Raw genomic sequence first — 19,104 nt, 5'->3', positions numbered from 1 at the left:
AAGGAGTCTAAAAATTTGTTGAAGCCAGATCTCATTGCCGCTGTCTTCTTCCTCCAAAAATAAATCCTAGAAACCAATCACTGTTGGGTCTAATTCACGAGATCCTGCAAGGCATGAGGTGGCTCCGAAGGATAGAGGAGCGATGCCATGACAGAGCACCCTCTCGATCTTGTTCGTTGGGACTGGAATTTACGGCGCGGCTGTCGCGATTGGTCTCGCGATGGGTCATGAAGGGAAGTTCGAAATAGGGATTGAAGAAGCTCTCGATCTGCAAGATGATGAGGCGACCATCGTCGAAGACAGGGGAAGGATTGATGGTGATGTAGTTCACGGAGAGCCAATGGTGGTAACAGTGAGTGAGTGGCCGGGGAGGATGGTGGGGATCTTGGCGCCGAAAGGGGAGGGAGGTGAGGCTGTGGATGTAGAAAGTGTGGGGGAGGGGGGTGGTAGCGGAGGAGAGGGGGAGGTGGGGATCCCGCCGAAGGAGGCTACGGCAGGGGAAAGACGGTGGTGCAAACGTTTCTGCTGACGCCGTTAAGTGAAGAGAAGTGATGAGTTGGAATTTTTAAATGAGTTGTCAATTTCTAATTGGTGAGACAGGGTTTAGGACAGAAGGCTGAGACAGATGATTCCCACTCCATCAATTGGTGTTTTTACATATAATGCCCCAATGAGAATAATAAATGATGAGAGATAAAAATACATTATAAAAGGTAAAATAGAGAAACAAATTATTTGTTTTAAAAAGTTAACCAAATTGATTGCATTTCTTAACATGTGTGCATATTCTCTAAGTGAATACTTATATTGAAACGGAGTGAGTATATTAAACCGATTTATTAGGATTAGTGATAAGTAACCAACTTGTAGATAGGCCGACAAGTTGGTTGATCTTTTATAAAAAAAAAAAAAAAAACTCAGCACCCGAGTCAATTAGACCGACCCGGAAGATTCATCGAAACCCCTTCCACCACAAAAGCTTCATACATCGCTTTTCTTCGCGATTCAGAATCTCAAAACCGGTGAAGAAGAATTGTAGAATTTGCAGCAAAAAGCTTATCAATTTTTCAACAGGATAATCAACAATGGTGCGAATCGTTCTTATTTCACTTTACTTTATTGCCATGTTTGATCACACGATTGTGATTAGGGTTCTTCGTTTCAATTTCAATTTCCTCGTTGATTCAAATTGTTTGATGATGTATTGCTCTAGTAAAGATCATAGGAATCGTTTGTTGTTCCTGTTATGATTGAAACAAAGGGGTTTTGTTTTGTTTTTGTGTTTGAGAGATTGTTGTATCTGATATGTATATGTTTTATACTATGTATTATTAACTATCAAGTTATCATTGTGTTAGAGGATTCTCTACTTAATGTTGTAATTTGTAAGGCTAAACTGCTTAGTTGTGGCTTCCTGTGATTCTTTTCTTGCTGCTTGTAATGTAATTGTATCTGTTAGTTAATTTCCCCGTATACTGATCGAAATTCTCTCTTTGTATTTCTACAGTCTTCGCTTGCGGCTGCGAGAGCGGACAACTTTTACTATCCCCCAGAATGGGACCCCAGTCAGGTATGGTTGCGTTACAGTCGTTAACTTCTAATTTAGCTGAGAATTTTTTAGTGTATCGGCTGACTCATCCTTTTCCTCCTTTTCAGGGTTCACTGAACAATTTTCATGGCCAACATGCTTTGCGGGAGAGGGCGAGGAAATTAGATCAGGGTATCCTGATCATAAGGTAATCAATCTACTGACAGTCGCTATAGTAAATAATGTAACTGTCATCATTTTTTGACCATAGGTCCCCAGTATCAATATATATCATGTATTAGGTTAGTGATTGATGTATGTTCCGTATGTTGGATATGCATGTAAACTTTCAGATGTATGAACATTGAAAAGTGAAGTATCTTGGTGTTATGACTAATGATCATATTCTTAATTTCTAATGATCACTTATGAATTTTAAGGATCCATTATTCTTATTCTTAAGATTTACTTGCTGAACAGCTGTAGCCTGGAACCTGTTCTTGCTGATTTATTATTTGCTTGTTTAACTAAGTGCTTGCTTTCATAATAGCTGATGTCTATACATCAGCAATAACAATAGCTTTTTCTCACTAATTAGGCTCAGCTATCAAACGATGTCATCATGTTCAGTAAAAGAACACCTTCAAAGAAGTCATTTAGATCTAAATCTTTTAAATGGTTTTACTCAGTTTTTCTGGGTCTTCCTTTATGTCTAGTTATTAGACTGTCCCCCATTTGATCAACTCCAAAGATTTGGCTTTAGATAAAACACAATGATGTCATTTTATTCAGACATTATCTAGTCAGAAAATGCTTTGGTTGCTGTTCTTTGTATATTCTAAGATACCCAAAATGATGTATACACTAGGTGGAAAAAAGTTGTCTTCCATGTTCTCATTCCCACAAGCTTAGATTGAAATGGTTTGCTTAAGATAACACGTTGAAATTGTTTTTGCTTTATCCTTAAATTCCCTGATACATAATTACACTGCTGTCAGGTTTGAGATGCCTTTCAACATATGGTGTGGAGGATGCAATTCAATGATTGGAAAGGGTGTCCGGTTCAATGCAGAGAAAAAACAAGTTGGAAATTATTACTCAACGAAGGTATGCTGATGTCGACTGCAAATGCTGAATGTTAATTATTTTTACAGTGGCATTATTATTATTGTTTTGCAATTGAATGGCATACCTTGTAACCTTGAAATAAGGCCTAAATGCTCCGGCAAATCCATGCAAACACTTATATTTTGTTTACTTTGCCTGTGTTATTTGGGAGTATAATGCCTTTATTCCTTATTGCTTTCATGTTGCACTACTTCGTCTTGGTATTTCCTTAAATGTTTATTTGTTTCTTCAGATATGGAGCTTTACCATGAAGTCTGCATGCTGTAGACATGAGATTGTCATTCAGACTGATCCTAAGAACTGTGAATATGTCATTATCAGTGGAGCCCAGAAAAAAACTGAAGATTATGATGTTGAGGATGCAGAAGTTTTGGAATTAGCTACCAATGAAGGTATGTATTATTATCACAGTATTAGTGAGAAAATTTTGCAGGTTTAGTATTTTCTTCTTTAATAATTACCTGCAGGCTTCCTCCAACTGGCTCAAATAGGTTGTTGAACCTGCCTTTGTTTTAAAAGGCAGCTGGGGGAGCATGCTATAAGATCCTAGGGTCCAATGACTATTATCTATGAATTAAGTTTATTGTCTTCTCAAATCTTCCTTTAGCCTTTGATCAAGTGTAGCAACTGATATGCAACTGCTATTGTTGATGCTAGCTAACTAACTTCATCTTAACTATTTTTTTGTTTGGTTTTAGAGAGGAGTTTGCTTGCAGATCCATTTTACCGCCTTGAACATGGAGAAGAAGATTTGAAAAAAAAGAAGGAAGCTGAACCAGTGCTTGTGCGTCTCCAGCGGCTATCTGATACCAGGCACTCAGATGACTATGCTCTCAATAAGTCTCTCCGGGCCCAACTTAGAGTATGTTACTGTTATATAGTTAGCCCAAATATTAGCAGTTAGTTCAATAAGCCAGACAAAATAAGATGACATTTGTATCAACAGTTAGTTAGAACTTAGAGCCGTTTCAAATATTAGCAGTTAGTTCAATAAGCCAGACAAAATAAGATGACATTTGTATCAACAGTTAGTTAGAACTTAGAACCTATCTGTTCATCCTATTTCGGGTCCATTTCTATCAGTTACTTATCTAATATTATATGTTCTAGTTTATTTTTCTTTTGCTTTTCGATAATGCACCTTTGAGGATTTTATGTTCCTTTTCCATTCCTATCTGTCCATTGCTGTAAAGAAGGTCTAATTCGTTTCCATTTTCTCAGAGTCAAAAGAAAAGAGTTGCTGAAGAAGAGACTGCTTCCAGGAAAAGGGGCCTTGGCATACGACTACTTCCTGCTACAGAACAAGATGCAGCTACTGCAAAACAAGTGAAGTTTTTAACCAAGTTTGACAAGAATCGGAAGGATAAACGGGCATTAATCAATTCCGCATCCATCTTCCCTTCTAGTTCTTCCACGTCTGATAAGAGAAGGCTAGAACTGGAGTCTAAAAGAAGAAAAATATCTGCAACTGCGGCATCCAGTCTTCTAACCGGTGGACTTAAGCCATCATCATGGTCTCAGGGTACTATTCCTTCAAGCAGGCAAAAAGGAGCTTCAATGACCGTAAGACGTTAGAAGTAGACTGCTGAAACATGTCTGTGAAGTTGGTTTAGCACCGGTTATTTCGACTTTGTTGGCATTGAAGCTTGTACATAGAAGTTGCTTTGTGATTACTATGTGTTATGTATTCTGTGAAAATGAACCTTTTATGGTTGTAATCTGTTTTTTTATGATGAGAAAAATTAAATGATTACACACTCATAAATTTATACATCCACTGTCTTATTGAAGCAATAGTTTAATTTGTGGTCCAAAAATTCCAGGACTGTAACATAGCATCTGATTTGGGTGGCCCCTGCTTTGATGTTTCATTTTCTGTCGCTCCAGAATAGAGTGAGGCTAATATCTGTGCCAGTTACCGTTGCTAAGGGTTGACAAAGCTTCGTAGTGTATATTCCTCAGGGTTCATTTTAAAAGTAAAACTGGGAAAAAAATAAACGCTGTTAACTTAAATCTCTCTAATCGGAAAAAAGTATGTTTGCTAAACAATCTTTGATCAAACCTAATATTAAAAATTGTAATAACAATGAAATAGAGTGCAAAAAAACTTGAAAATCTGATTATGATTATGGTTGAACAATACAAAAGATGCCACCATGTTAGTCCTATTTAGATTAGCTTAAGCTTAATTAAAAACAACAGAGACATAACTCCCGTGCCCTAAAGACAAAAAGATTAAACAAGTACTTAGAATCTTAATCACGTTGGAGCGTGTGTAACCTAGGTATCCAATGACAAATTAAACACCTCAAAATCACCAATTTTTTAGAAAGTGATAGTAGTATAGTGCTCTATAAACAACAATTTTTTTAGTAAAACAGTAAATATGTTGCTGCTCTTTTTTTTTATCCATCCACCGTTCTCTTCTTACTGTATAGATGTCAAATTAAATAACCGACAGCCTATCAAAAAAAATAAATAAATTAAATAACCGACTGGTGCTTGCGATCACAAAGCTCACGTACTAGTTATTTTATTTTTCTTGATATTTCAATGACCTCATTCATCTTTCTTAAACCCCAAGTGAAAATGCATATAAATACAAATATTGTTTTGAGTATTTTCTGTGCATTTTTGTCGTTTATTTACCTAATTACTGTCGGAACGTGAAGTTATTAACTGATTAATGCGTTTATTATAATAACGTCAGTTCTAAAATAATCATTCTTAAAGATTAATCACTAATGTCGACTATACCGAGCAAGAAAAAAACAATTACACCCACATAAATAACAAGTGTGTATAATAAAAAGTAAGTTGCATCCTCCTCAGTCCTCAACAAACAAACATCAAAACGCGTAGCATCAATCATCATCTCTTTCATCATCACTTCTTCACCATCAACACTCTCTCTTTCAGTTTTCCACTTCATTCTCCTTCGCCACCTTCAACAATGGCGTCACACCCCTCTCTCACTCTCCTCATTCTCATCTTCTTCTTCAACTTCCGCAGCTCCACAGAGGAATACCTCAAGCTCCCATTAGTAAAGAGAAACCCACTATCTTCACCATCTCACCTTCTCGCCGCCGACATCCAACGCCTCAACACCCACCACCACCACCACCCCAGCAACATCAAGTCCCCCCTCGTCTCCGGCGCCTTCACCGGCGCCGGCCAGTACTTCGCCGACCTCCGAATCGGCTCCCCACCGCAACGCCTCCTCCTCGTCGCCGACACCGGCAGCGACATCGTCTGGGTCAAATGCTCCGCCTGCAGAAACTGCTCCAACCACCCACCCGGATCCGCATTCCTCGCCCGCCACTCCAAAACCTTCTCCAACCACCACTGCTCCGCCACCTCCTGCCGCCTCCTCCCTCACCCGAAAACCGCCCCGCCCTGCAACAACCACACCCGCTCCTGCCACTACGAATACTCCTACGCCGACGGTTCCCTAACCGCCGGTCTCTTCTCAAAGGAAACGACGACGTTCAACACGAGCTCCGGCAAGGAAGTGAAATTGAAGAATCTGAACTTCGGGTGCGGGTTTCGGATCTCCGGCCCGAGCGTAACCGGAGCAAGCTTCAACGGCGCGCAAGGAGTAATGGGCTTGGGCCGTGGGCCCATATCATTCATCTCTCAACTGGGTCGAAGATTCGGGAACAGCTTCTCTTACTGTCTACTCGACTACACCATATCACCGCCTCCGAAGAGTTACCTCACCATCGGCGACGTCGTTTCGCAGAAGCTAAGTTACACTCCGTTGCTAAACAACCCTCTCTCTCCCACTTTTTACTATATTGCCATCGAAGATGTAACCGTCGACGGCGTAAAACTACCGATAACCGCTTCCGTTTGGGAAATCGACGACCAGGGTAACGGCGGCACCGTCGTGGACTCCGGCACCACGCTGACTTTCTTAGCTGAGCCAGCTTACCGGCAGATCCTGGCCGCGTTTCGGCGGCGCGTGAGGCTTCCGGCGGTGGAGGATCCTTCCCTGGCGTTCGACCTCTGCGTGAATGTCTCCGGCGTGGCTAGGGTGAAGTTCCCGAAGCTGAGGATTGGTCTTGCCGGGAAATCGGTGTTGTCGCCGCCGGCGAGGAACTATTTCATTGAGGTGGCGGATCGGGTCAAGTGTTTGGCGATCCAACCCGCGAAACCGGGTTCCGGGTTTTCGGTTATAGGGAATCTTATGCAACAAGGTTACTTGTTTCAATTTGAAGTGGACAGGTCTCGGGTCGGATTCTCGCGACGCGGGTGTGCGGTTCGTTGAAAACCCGAACCGGTTTTATTTTTGCTATTGCAACATTTTTTGGAGGGCATTTTGGTTGGTTTGGATCATTATGGAGGAAATGTGGGTGGAAAAATGTTACTATTGCAATGTATTTTTATAAAACATTTTTTTGGTTTTTATTTTTTTTTCTGAATTTTGTGATGTGTTGTAGTGTAGCCCAGAGGGGAAGAGAAAATGACATGGTGGTGGAGCTATGTTGTAAATAACTATAAGTTATTTCAAGTTTGTCTTATTTTCTCATCAAGGAATCATTCATTTACAGTAATGATCACATGTACTTTGTACAATTGAACAAGGAAACAATGAATTGCTTGTTAGTTTATGAGGAATTTTTAGCCAATAAATTTGATGTGATTAATCTTTTGATTTTACTGCATGTTATTATTTTAGGATGAATATCATGTTAATTTGTAGGCTTGAAATATCATGTTAATTTTAGGCTTAAATAAGTTTTTGGTCCCTAACCTTTACCATATGTATGGTTTTGGTCCCTCGCCGGAGTAAAGATGGGTTTTAGTCCCTAACCTTTGTCAAAAGATTTGGTTTTGATCCCTCCGGAGTTTTGGGTCAACGTCGGAGCTCCGGTGGCCCATGTGGCATGACCACGTGGGATTATTAAACTGACATGAAATTTGTTTTTTTTTTATAATTAAAAAAACCTAATTAATTTTAAAAAAGAAATTATAAACACAAAATTGAAGAGGAAGATTGGAAGAACAGTCCTGCTCCAACCTCACGGTTTCTTGCCCTCTTTTTGCAGCAACCCTTCAACAACACAGAGGATAGAGATTCAAAAACTTGATCTTATTCCACAATGAATTTTTTTTTCCAGAAGCGATCATAAAGCGTTTTCTTTCATCTCTCGAACAATCTAAGCTTCTTTTTCTTCTCCCGAGCTTTCCTTCAGCACATCGAGAACCCCCCCCCCCCCAAACCCAGAAACCACAACCTTAAAAATCACATCCTAGAAAAATCAAACAACACGAAACCAAAATGGCCTCAAAACACTCACCGCCGCCGCAAGCTCAGCCTCGTCGTGTCGCGAATACCGCCATCGCCATCGTGGGCCACCGGACCTGGCGTTGTTCATGCGTTGGACCACACTCTATTTCGCCCTCTGTTTTCCCCATCAATCGCCCCCCTCGATCTGGTTTGAGAAGAGGGCACAATATCCCTCTTTCATCTTAGAATCTGCATCTGAACAAAGAAATTTTCTGGGTTTGAGATTTGTTTTTCTGGATTTGAGGATATGATGTTGAAGATCCTGAATATTTAATTTGGGATTTAAGTTTGATGGTTTAGTTGAAAGAATTAATTTAAATTATGGGATTTAAGGGTTTTAAGTGTTCAAAACAAACTCAAGAATGTCCTTGGTTACATTATTTATTCATTAACTTTAAAGAGAAAATAAATTACTTTTCTAAAAAAAAGTTATGAGTTATTTAAAAAACAAAAATTCCACCTGGCCTCATTAAACTGACGTGGCCATGCCACATGGGCCACCGGAGCTCCGGCGTTGATTCAGAGTTCCGGAGGGACCAAAACCAAACCTTTTGACAAAGGTTAGAGACTAAAACCCACCTTTACTCCGGCGAGGGACCAATACCAAGCATTTCGTAAAGGTTAGGGACGAAAAACTTATTTAAGCCTTAATTTTACTATTGGTAGCAAAGTTAATAATTGATTGATGAATAGTGATGGTTATAAGATTCTTTTTGTGAAAGAATGAAGATAATGAGACACTTGGGGCAACATTCTGTTATCCCATCAATGTAATGCTGTCCCTAGTAGCCTGGCCCTTGCTCCCTACTGGTGATGCCACAATATCTATCTCTATATTTTTCTGATGATGACAATCTTCCTCAGCAAATTAAGTTTTTAAATAAACTGTAAAGATCATGCATAAGGAGAAAATGGAAGGGAAGGTGGGGCATCCAAATTGGCAGTGTAAAAGTTCTGTTAAAGTAAAATCCACTATAGGCCTTCAATATCTTATACTGTCATGTGATGCATACGAGCAAAAGTGCAGGCATGAGTAGCAAAACCTGATAGTACTTAGGGACACGATTGGATCAAACCAGGTAGGATCTGGTGCATTCATCACCACAACATGTGGGACACAAAAAGGGGCCCCCCAAAGCATGCTGAGATGAAAGGGTGATTGTAGATTCAAAGAACATAAATGGTGGCCTATTTAATAAAAGTTAAAGCTCACATTATATGTGGGATAAGTGTGTGTGAGTGTGTGTGATATGGATGAGAGAAGAAATATGTATGTGAGTGAGTGATTGCAGCCATGTAGTGTGATTTGCAGATCCAGCTGTCGAGATAGGAGCAAAGCTTCTCCTTCACTTACTCCTCTCACATGTGAACTCTGTCCTCCAGTCTCCACAACACTCCTCTCTGTCTCTAACCCTTACTTACTCCCACCACTACTATAAGACAGGGCCACAAAACAAATCACATAGATCCAAGTCCAACAACACACTGCTCATTCAATCTGCACAAAAATAATTGCATGTATAATACTTGTTACCAGAAGTACTTTAATATGTAACTTTTTGGGATTTTTGATATTTTTCAATCTCCTATCACACATTTTAATTATAGTCATTTTCTAATTGATTGATTTTTTTTTATAAGCAAATGTTAGTGGTTAGTTGTTAGTAAGTTAGAAAATCCCTTCAAATTTCTCTTCTAATTGATAAAAACATGGCTCAGTTTGAAAACTCACTTATAAGCCTTGACTAATATATCTTATCAAGATAACCCTTATATTTCAGAAAATAGTCATCATCTTTAAGCTAACTTTTGGATTTAGTTATGTGTAACCCAAATTCTAAGATGGTATTCCAGCTTTAGACGTGAGGGACTGAGGGGCCGGGTGTTAGAAGTCTCATATTGACTTAATCAAAACATAATAAACCTTCTATATAGAAAGATAAACCTTACAAAGCTTAGCTTCTATCCTAGAGTTACTTTACTTCTTTAGCTGTCATAAGACACTTCATATAATTTAAGTGTTAAATTTTTTTGTTTTGTTGAAAATAAGTGTTAACTTATATTTCATTGAATGAACAAATATTTGCCAATGAAAATTGTTAAATTCTTGAATAAATGGCATAATGTCACAAGAGTAGTGTTGGATATAATTAAAATCCATATGAAGAAAAACAAATATCTGTAACTCCGATTATAATTTATACCCTTTTATCCTTTCAACCGTTGATACATTTTTCCAGAAAAGGTTTGAACTTTGAAGTGATGAATAAATGAAATGGTTGGCATTCCAGCTAGTTTGGTCATGATGTGTATAGTTGTAAATGTTCTTACTTTGTTTGGAATCAGGGGACCAGCAACAGTTGTATATAGCTTTGGGGTCAGGCAAACATTTCAATCCATTGAAGTGGTACCTAATTTCGTGTACTGCTCAACCATATGTTGCATGTTCTTTCTTTCCTTAACTCCATGGATACACAGGAAGCCTTTAATTTTTTATTCTGTACCATCAGTAGGCAAATTATGACTATCCTATATATGACGTGCATTGATTTGCTATAGATAATCAAGTTATTCCTCTACTCTCGCTTCATAATTATAACTTAGCTTCTTAAGGCATTCTTGTCTCGTCTGCTATGAGGAGATGATGGATGAAGTTATGGATGTTAGATATTTATATAAGATTTGAACCTACATATTAAGGATTTTTCCATCTAGGAAGTGAATTGAGCGTCGCTAAAAGTTGAATATTTTTAATCAGAATTGATTGTAAAACATTTAGAGTATTGTTCTTTCAAATTCTGAGCTAGGTGGTGCTCTTGATTTCCGGCAGTATTGCACGGTTTTGAGAATATCTTCCGACATGGTGGTGGAAAAGTGACATGGTGGAGGAGGTACCTACAAAGATACTATGTTACTAAAGTCAATATTAGGACATTTAGAGAGAAACTTGAACAATGAGATACCAAATAATAAGTAATGTTTATGTAAATGAATGGTCAAACTAATGTTTATAGGTATGGTAAGCGTCGTACTTGAGGCATTGTGCCTTCTTTGTATAAACCTTCTGAAATAATGGTTGTCCATGAGCAACCTTGCAATGATGCTGTAATCGTACCGGCTTGAGTCCACTTGGCTATAAGTTGGACGAGATAAAACTCACTTTTAGCTGTCTTGGTTAGTCAATATGGAGTCCACTTAACTGTGGATCCTTTAGGCCGCATCATACCATATTGGGTTTGGTCACCTCTTGGATTGAAACAAGTATGTCTCGATACCCGTTGGAGCCAGTGCCGACACGTGTTAGCACTCACTTTTGCAAAAAGTGGATTGGAATTTTCTTGTGGATTGTGATAAATGTGCTTTTACTTTAACTGAACTAAGACCATATACAATGGTTAAACAAAAAATGTTTTGTTTAACCCTTTTCTACCCCACTTTTTCTCTTCCCAACACTCCACATCATCTTCTCTCTCCAATTCAACAAACTTTCAACAATTACCCACTCCAATGGTTTTACTTAACTCTCAACACCCTACCCCACCACTCACCACTCACCCTACCCCACCACTTTTTTATTACACATTTTTATTTAATCTTATATTTTTGTTTTTATAATTACATAAAATTACAATTATCGATTTAAATTAAATTAAAACAATAAACACTTAACACTTAACACTTAAATATTTTTGGTTGTAAAATGGGTTGTTTGAAGAATTCTGGGTGTTGAAATGGTGATTGTTGGGATCCATTTCAATACAAATGCTAATAGATAGATAAATAAGATGGTGAGAGAGATAATAAGAGAGTGAAAAAACTTGGTTTTTTTTTTCTGTATCCAAATCAAACGAACCAAGTCTCTATTTATAGAGAAAAAAAATCATGAATTTTGGTATAATTTTTTTTGATGAAATAATTGAGTTCAAAAGATAAGGAAAAACGAAATCCAGACTGACCAACCAGAGGCTGCCACGTGGCAGGGGCAGAAAAATCCGTTTTATCTCTCCTGCAGACAAGGCGCGTGACGCGCAGCGCGCCTTGTCTGCGCGTGTTGCACACGCGCCTGCGGTGGCCACTGGCCTCGCGCCACGTGGCATACCGCAGGCTCTTTAAACATGTTGAAAATTTTCAACAATTTGACACTCTCTCTCCCCTTTCAACCAATTTCAACAAACCATTAAACCTATTCAACAACTTTCAACAACATCAAACACCCCATTCAACCATCCATTGTGGACGGTCTAATATCCAAACACAATTTTTATCCGTTTAACCAAAATGTTAAAAGAAGATGAGACTGCTGAGGGGACAATTAGTACTTTTCTGCATAATTGTCAACTCACCAGACCATCGGATGATGCTGTGGTCCAAGTCCAGCACTAATTTCGACCCAAAAAGAAAGTGAACAATAGGAAATGACCCAATCTTTTTATGCAACAAACAAATCTTACTCCGTAGTCCGTATTGAACAAAAAACATATTGTCTCCATAGAGCTTTGACAAAAACACAAGTTGAGTAAATTTGGATCAACCCACTACCAAAACTAAATCATATTGGAAGCCATTTATCCAAAAAGCAAACCAGGATCTTGAGCTATGTTGATCCAACTAATCATATACTTGTCCCTCGAAGCTAAATGGATTTGAATCGAGTATTAGTGCTAGATTAGCCCATTTTTCTACTAATAAAAACCCTTTTTTTAGTCTTTTTGATTCATCAATGAATGATGTGTGGTGACCGGTGAGCTAGCTTTGGAGGAGTAGAGTTACACCGAATCCAAATTCTAAGATTTCCCTCATTCTTTTCTCTTCCTCTGTTTCATCTTTGCTAATTCAGTGAAACTAGAACAGGGGAGTGGGGATGATATGGATGGAGGTAAGAGAATAAAACAAGTGATATTGCTTAAAACAATGTATATCACAATTCACAAACATGATATATTTTTGTTTATTTTGGTACATTACGTAAGGCATAGGAATCTCAGGTGCGTAGTCTACATTAACTTTCATATATGTTTGGTTAGTGGCAGATAATATTAAAACTAAAAGGCGATTAGGCCACAAGCCAATATTGGCTTATAGGGCTACATATCTATCCTTGATCCTCTTGCATCCATGCCCCAAATATATAAAATACACAACCAGACAAAGAATTGTGCGATTTGATTTGATGTATTCATTCATCTTCACCACCAAACAATATATACATCCCTTTTAATTTTTCGTACGGAAGAGAATGTTCATAAAATTCTTGTCCACTATCCTTTTTCTATCTAAAAAAGATTTAAATGTGTGTAAAGGTAAAGAGAATGTTCAAACTTGTGTCATGCAAGCATAAGCTGCAATATTTTTTATGGCTTAATTGCACTTTTGGTCCCCCAACTATTGCCTTCTTGTGAAAATCGTCCCCAAACTTTAAAATTAGCAAAAAAATGTCCTCCAACTATACTTGTTGTTGCACTTTTGGTCTGTCGTTTGCCTTCCGTGAGAAAACTAACGTGAGAAGCTGATGTGGCTCACTCACGTGCGTCTCACGTGACTTTCTTCAAAGAGCTTGATGACTGGACAAGTCACATGTTTCTCACGTAACTTTGAAAGGCTCCAACGGTCATCTCCCTCCTCCATCGTATTTTTCACCATGGAACCATTTTAGAGTCACGTGAGAAGCATGTGACTTGTCCAGTCATCAAGCTCTTTGAAGAAAGTCACGTGAGACACGCGTGAGGGAGCCACATCAGCTTCTCACGTTAGTTTTCTCACGGAAGGCAAACGACAGACCAAAAGTGCAACAACATGTATAGTTGGATGACGTTTTTTTGCTAATTTTAAAGTTTGGGGACGATTTTCGCAGGAAGACAATAGTTGGGGGACCAAAAATGCAATCAAGCCATTTTTTATTAAGCAAATTATATACATGTTTTTGGCATGAAGAAGAGAAGAAGAATGTGTTGAGTAAGTTTGGCAATCATAACTTGTTTTGAGCACATAATAGATATTTCAATCTAATTCCAAGTTATATTAAAAACATACATATATTTTCAAACAAAAGAAAATTAAACGTATACTTAAGGTGGATGTATTTTTTTTTCAAGCAAAAACTCAATTTATTAATTAAAACACAGCATAAGATACACAATCGGTAGAGAGAGATGAGAATGAGGGTTAGGGGGAGGAAGGAGAAAATATGTATGTTCGGTGAGAGGGAGGAGAGAGATAGACGGGGAAAAAGTGGTTGGTCTCTCCAAGTTGGAGAGAGTGCTCTTTTTTTTTTTCTTTTTCGGAGTTTCATACTTTACTGGCTGTTAGGGACACTAGTAATCACACCAAACTACCAAAAAGTTTCAACCATTTTGAATAATCATTTCTATTTCCAAATTACACTTTACTGGCAGTTTGAGACTCACATATTTTACGTTATAACCGTCATAAAGTGTTTTATATTAGAAATAATTATTTTTGAATACAAAAAGTAAAATTCTCTCATCTTCATCTCTCTTCTCTGAAAATGAATAACATGTTACGTAAGTACTAAACGATGAAATCTGTATTATAGAGCCAAAGTCAGCACTCAATGTCATGCAAGTATATGAAAAGTCCTAAAGTAGAAGCTTTTGAACGCATGACCGACTTCACACCATCATGCTTTATTCGTTGCATCTTTGCTAATGCCCGAGAGTTTGGGCACTTGTGAAGGACAACATTCACTCATTAGGTCATGCATTCTGCCCTTATGACACTGGCTAAATGGCAAAGCCCTTTGGGTAGGTTGTGATGCCTTGAGGCTTTTTCAGCTTGTGGCTGCTCGGATCCGGAACAAGTGGTATATAGATGCACCAATGTAAGTAGTGACTACACCTAACTAGAGCTTGTAACAGGTTATAACCCTAACTACAAAATATTAATTTTATGGAAGTGGTGTCATACTTTCAACTTTGAATGATCAAAGATGATGAGGAGGAAGACAACACTGAGGAGTAAGCATGAGATATAAATACAAGCTTTAATTATAAGTTATAAGCTTTATTATGCATGCATGATAATTACTTATCAAAACTCAATAAGTTATTATATAAGTGTTTAATATGTACAGAACTTTTTGTTTATGATGTAGTTATAATATGCTAGAATTGCATAATTAGATATTAAGACATGCATGTTCAATGATGATAGGCATATGCCACAAGTTTAAATGAATAACAAAGAAAATTGGATGAAATTAATGTTTGATCTTTACCCTGAATTTTTTTGAGACAAAAATGAAAATGCATGAAGCTTATGCTGGTGTATAGCAAAGGATATAATTATAATGAATTCCAAGACCAAGTACTCTTTAAACAGAAATCCATAATTCAATTAACTTTCATAAGTTGGTTGTGAATGCTAGAGCAGACGTCATGATAAGGTGGGATTGATGTCATGATGAAGTGCACTAAAAGGGTCTTTGCTCTCGTGGGTTAATGTATTGGTAGTGGTGGTGCAGCTATCATCAAATGTTTGAAAAGAGTCCTTCCAAAATTAAAATATAACAAAACAAAAAAATAAAGATCCAAAATGAAAAGCTCAAGAATGGGACCAAACCAAACATGCGTGTGACCACAAATGCGCCCTTGAATACAACTACCTTTTTTCTCAAACTTTCTACTCCTTTAAAGCAAAAAATATCATATAATTAAGTGGAGGAAAAGAAAGAAAAAAACTTGGAAGGAGGTTCAATGCTGAAAGCATATATACATTTTAGGAAGAAAAAGAAAACAGTGTTAGGGCTGACCTTAATAAGGAAAAAGATAACATTCCGTAACAAAAGAAACAGAGAAAGGATGCCTTAGAGGAGACATTGTCATGAGCATATGTACCTACTGGCAAATGTTGAACACGATGAAAAAGTAATTGGGAGCAAATTACCAAGAGTAATTTTTAGGTCGGTTTCTATGATGGAACAATACTAAAACATAAAAGTAACTATGATTTTGGTTGAGGTTGATGTAAAATAAAGGAGTTTTGATTTTAGTTTGTAAAGTTGCATAGTCATTCCTCTTCCCCTGTTTTGCGAAATAACATAAAATGAAATAAAAGTGATTATGTAGTATTTAACATGTAATTTCAATATTAAATATTTGTATATTTTATCCTTGTTCCCATGTCAAATTTTATAAGGATTGGAAACATTTTTTTTTTACAACAAACAATGGAAAAACAAAAGCAGCAACTAAACTAACACCTAAGAAAATAAGTGCATCTATAATCACCTGACAACAATGACAAAACCCTCAAAAAAGGTTCATCAACAACCACCACATCATCCGAAGCACCTGCTCCCCGCTTAGCCATGAAGTCCGCCACGATATTTCCCTCACAATATGCTGAAGTAGTAAATTCCAACTCCTCTCTAGAAGACCATCAAAGGTGACACTAACAACAACATAAGCATAAAGATGGAATTTAGAACAAGGCCCATGAAGATGGCGAAGTACCAACAGACAATCTAAATGAACTAAGACACGACGAAACTCACAATCCCAATAAAGTTGTAAACCATGCAAGACCGTAAGAAACCAGAGAAGCCAACAATCCAACCAACAAGCGCATTTCCAATCACCCCATAGAAAATATAGTTAAGCTAAAATTGTACTATATTGTAGTATTGATGAATTTTGTTTGGAAAAAATCTTAACAATCATAATTAATGTTTATAATAAAACCCTAAAATAAGGTTTGTAGGTCAGTACGAAGCAATGCCTTAGGATCTCTTGGTAAATGAACATGGTTTTATTAAGCATAAGGGAACGTCTTAAATGTTCGAGGTCTCCCCTAATTCACAATACCCCTGGACAGTATCGTTCCGCAATCTCGTCCCTCACCCACTTGATATTACCTATGAGTCATACTCAACAGAGAGGATCACACTATTACATTGATGGAGGGGACCTAGGATCACATTGTTACATTTATGGTGAAAAGTGGGGATCGAACAATTACATTAATATGGAGGGTGGAAGTCGGGCTAGCACACTTAATCGTATTTGATAGTGTGCATGAGGGGTGAATTGAGACATCTTTCTTTACATGTGTGCCACTCACATCCGCGGGTGCGCAGCCTTCTTACAGGGATTCCGGTACAATAACGATGAGTTGGTCTGTCCATTTCATCAATGGTTCACAACCCTCCAAGGTTGGGGAGTCAAGAGGCCTTGACGACGAACCTTTGTTATCATAAGTAGGGCGAACAACTTACTTTGGAATTTCTACGGGCCGGGTTTGATTGAGTTACCTGAGCGGATCCAATACCCAAACAATCCTTTAATAAAATAAATAAATAAATTCTCTTTTCATATCTCAAGGGGTAGACAGCATGCAAACAACTCTGGCGTTGAATAGGGAAATGCAATGTAGTAGGCTTTAATGATTTACGTTTTGCTTTCACTTTTGATGACCAATTAAACAGCTTATGGAACCGTGTAATTAGTTTGCAGAGTTTGCCGGTGAAGTGCTCTATAAGACTTGCCTTTTAAACCAGAGGTACTATATTACCCTGCTTTCTTTTTACTACCATGAATTGAACAAGTCATAAAGGAACCAAAACAAACAACTATACATGTGAATATGAACCTCTTCTGGGCCAACCAGTGAGCAGCAAACAACAGCTACTGGTACAAGATAAGCCAAACAGTGAGTACTGAGTAAGAGGAGAATAGGATCAAAGAGGAGGAGAAAGTGGTGGTGGAGCTATAAAAAAATGAATTCTAGTCTACTATAGCTACATAGATAGAACTTGGAAAAGTGTGCCACTTGTCAAAAGTAATTGGAAACATCTATTATTCTCTTCCCTTGTGTTGTGTTGTGCTCTACCTACCTTTTCAACTTCTACTAACATTCTAGTGGACAATATCTTACCAACCATCTCAAAGTGACCATTTTTTTTATAATTCTTTTTATCAGAATTTTAGATTATCTTTTTGGCTTTTTCTAATAACTAAAATAAATTTGTCTGGTTTATAATTATAAAACCACTTATTGGCTGTCCTTTTGCTACCTCCTAACTTTGTGTGATATACGTCCAGAAGTTGCTAAGAAAAAATATTGTTATGGACCTGCATTTTTTTTTATGTTTATCTGAGAGAATCTGCATTTTGCCTCAGAATTCATATCCCACACATACCTTTTGCACAAACCAACATTACTGCATGCCCACGTAAAAATATCTAACTAAATCTAGTCTTTTCTTTAATTTATTGAGAAGGAAAAATTACACAGATTGGAATCTTCTGTACTTATTAGATGTCTTCTTCTCTATTTCTCACTAATAGAATTCTATTGGTAAAACAGGGAAGGAGTGTCGATCACTGAACGGTAACAAAATATTTCAATTCGAACTACACTTTCTACACATCATGTTGACTTTGTTATTATTACAATAGTAACAGCTAGCCAAGCATTATTGAACCTAAAATCAATTTGGATTAAACTTGAAGGTTGGGTTATCCTTAAAGACAGACATTACTGCATGCCCACGTAAAAGTGAAGGTACTACTGATCCACTAGTCTCTTCCCTATTGCTATATATGTTTCACATCAAAAGGTAAAAAAAATTGAAGCACTAGTTGTACCTTCTTTTTGGTTTCTTCTGTCCTTTACTCCATGGACCACCTCCACTACTGGAAAATTATAATAGATCATTAATATATACTGGTCGTACTACAATAAGTTTCTTATATACCACCAAAAGGATATGCTAATTAATTAGAGCCACAAAAATATAAATATACACATACCTAGCTAGTTTCAAGTTTGAACTGAAACCAAGACAGTTATGAAGAAGAACAAGGAGAGAGAGAGGGAAATGAAGGGGATGGAGTGTGTTCCAAGACACAATGATTACATGGTCTTGGGGAAGCAGAAAGGGTGGCGTGGACATACATAGTCACATAGCAAGAGTATGGAAGAACGTGGGGGCTTGACCGAGGCATCAAAAAGAGGAAACGCCTAAAGGGAAAACAATGGCAAAGTGCTAAATAAAACTAAATAAAATAGGTGAAATTATTTACCGCTATAAAACTACTCCCTCCCCTCCGTTCATGATCTTTTGTTATTTTAACTTTTGGCATAAATTCTAAATTTTTTGTTGTTTTACAAACCCAATGCATTTTTTCTCAATTTA

At 37.6% G+C, this 19,104-nt stretch overlaps 2 protein-coding genes across 2 annotated transcripts; both read left to right on the top strand.

Annotated features, from left to right (window-relative positions):
* The first annotated feature begins 885 nt into the window (after positions 1-885).
* Positions 886-4,429, top strand: LOC130739599 (uncharacterized). Its single transcript, XM_057591933.1, has 7 exons — positions 886-1,088; positions 1,508-1,570; positions 1,657-1,736; positions 2,527-2,635; positions 2,889-3,048; positions 3,355-3,518; positions 3,878-4,429. Exons 1-7 carry the CDS (start codon positions 1,086-1,088, stop codon positions 4,229-4,231), a joined length of 933 nt encoding a protein of 310 aa, XP_057447916.1. The 5' UTR covers positions 886-1,085; the 3' UTR covers positions 4,232-4,429.
* A 1,040-nt stretch (positions 4,430-5,469) lies between these two features.
* On the top strand, positions 5,470-7,313 carry LOC130739598 (aspartyl protease family protein 2). The gene has a single exon (XM_057591932.1). It carries the CDS (start codon positions 5,610-5,612, stop codon positions 6,924-6,926), a length of 1,317 nt encoding a protein of 438 aa, XP_057447915.1. The 5' UTR covers positions 5,470-5,609; the 3' UTR covers positions 6,927-7,313.
* The last annotated feature ends 11,791 nt before the right edge of the window (positions 7,314-19,104 follow it).

Source organism: Lotus japonicus, chromosome 2 (assembly GCF_012489685.1).
Source record: "Lotus japonicus ecotype B-129 chromosome 2, LjGifu_v1.2".
In the NCBI taxonomy this organism is placed as follows: Eukaryota; Viridiplantae; Streptophyta; class Magnoliopsida; order Fabales; family Fabaceae; genus Lotus; species Lotus japonicus.
The sequence above is the reverse complement of the archived record's forward strand: the minus strand, read 5'-3'. Positions and strand labels throughout refer to the sequence as shown.

Bases quoted from the DNA above. Each gene is read 5' to 3' on its own strand.
- LOC130739598 (XM_057591932.1), top strand. From the start codon at position 5,610: ATGGCGTCACACCCCTCTCTCACTCTCCTCATTCTCATCTTCTTCTTC.
- LOC130739599 (XM_057591933.1), top strand. The intron at 1,571-1,656 runs GTATGGTTGCGT...CCTCCTTTTCAG, and splicing joins CAGAATGGGACCCCAGTCAG to GGTTCACTGAACAATTTTCA. The intron at 2,636-2,888 runs GTATGCTGATGT...TTGTTTCTTCAG, and splicing joins GAAATTATTACTCAACGAAG to ATATGGAGCTTTACCATGAA.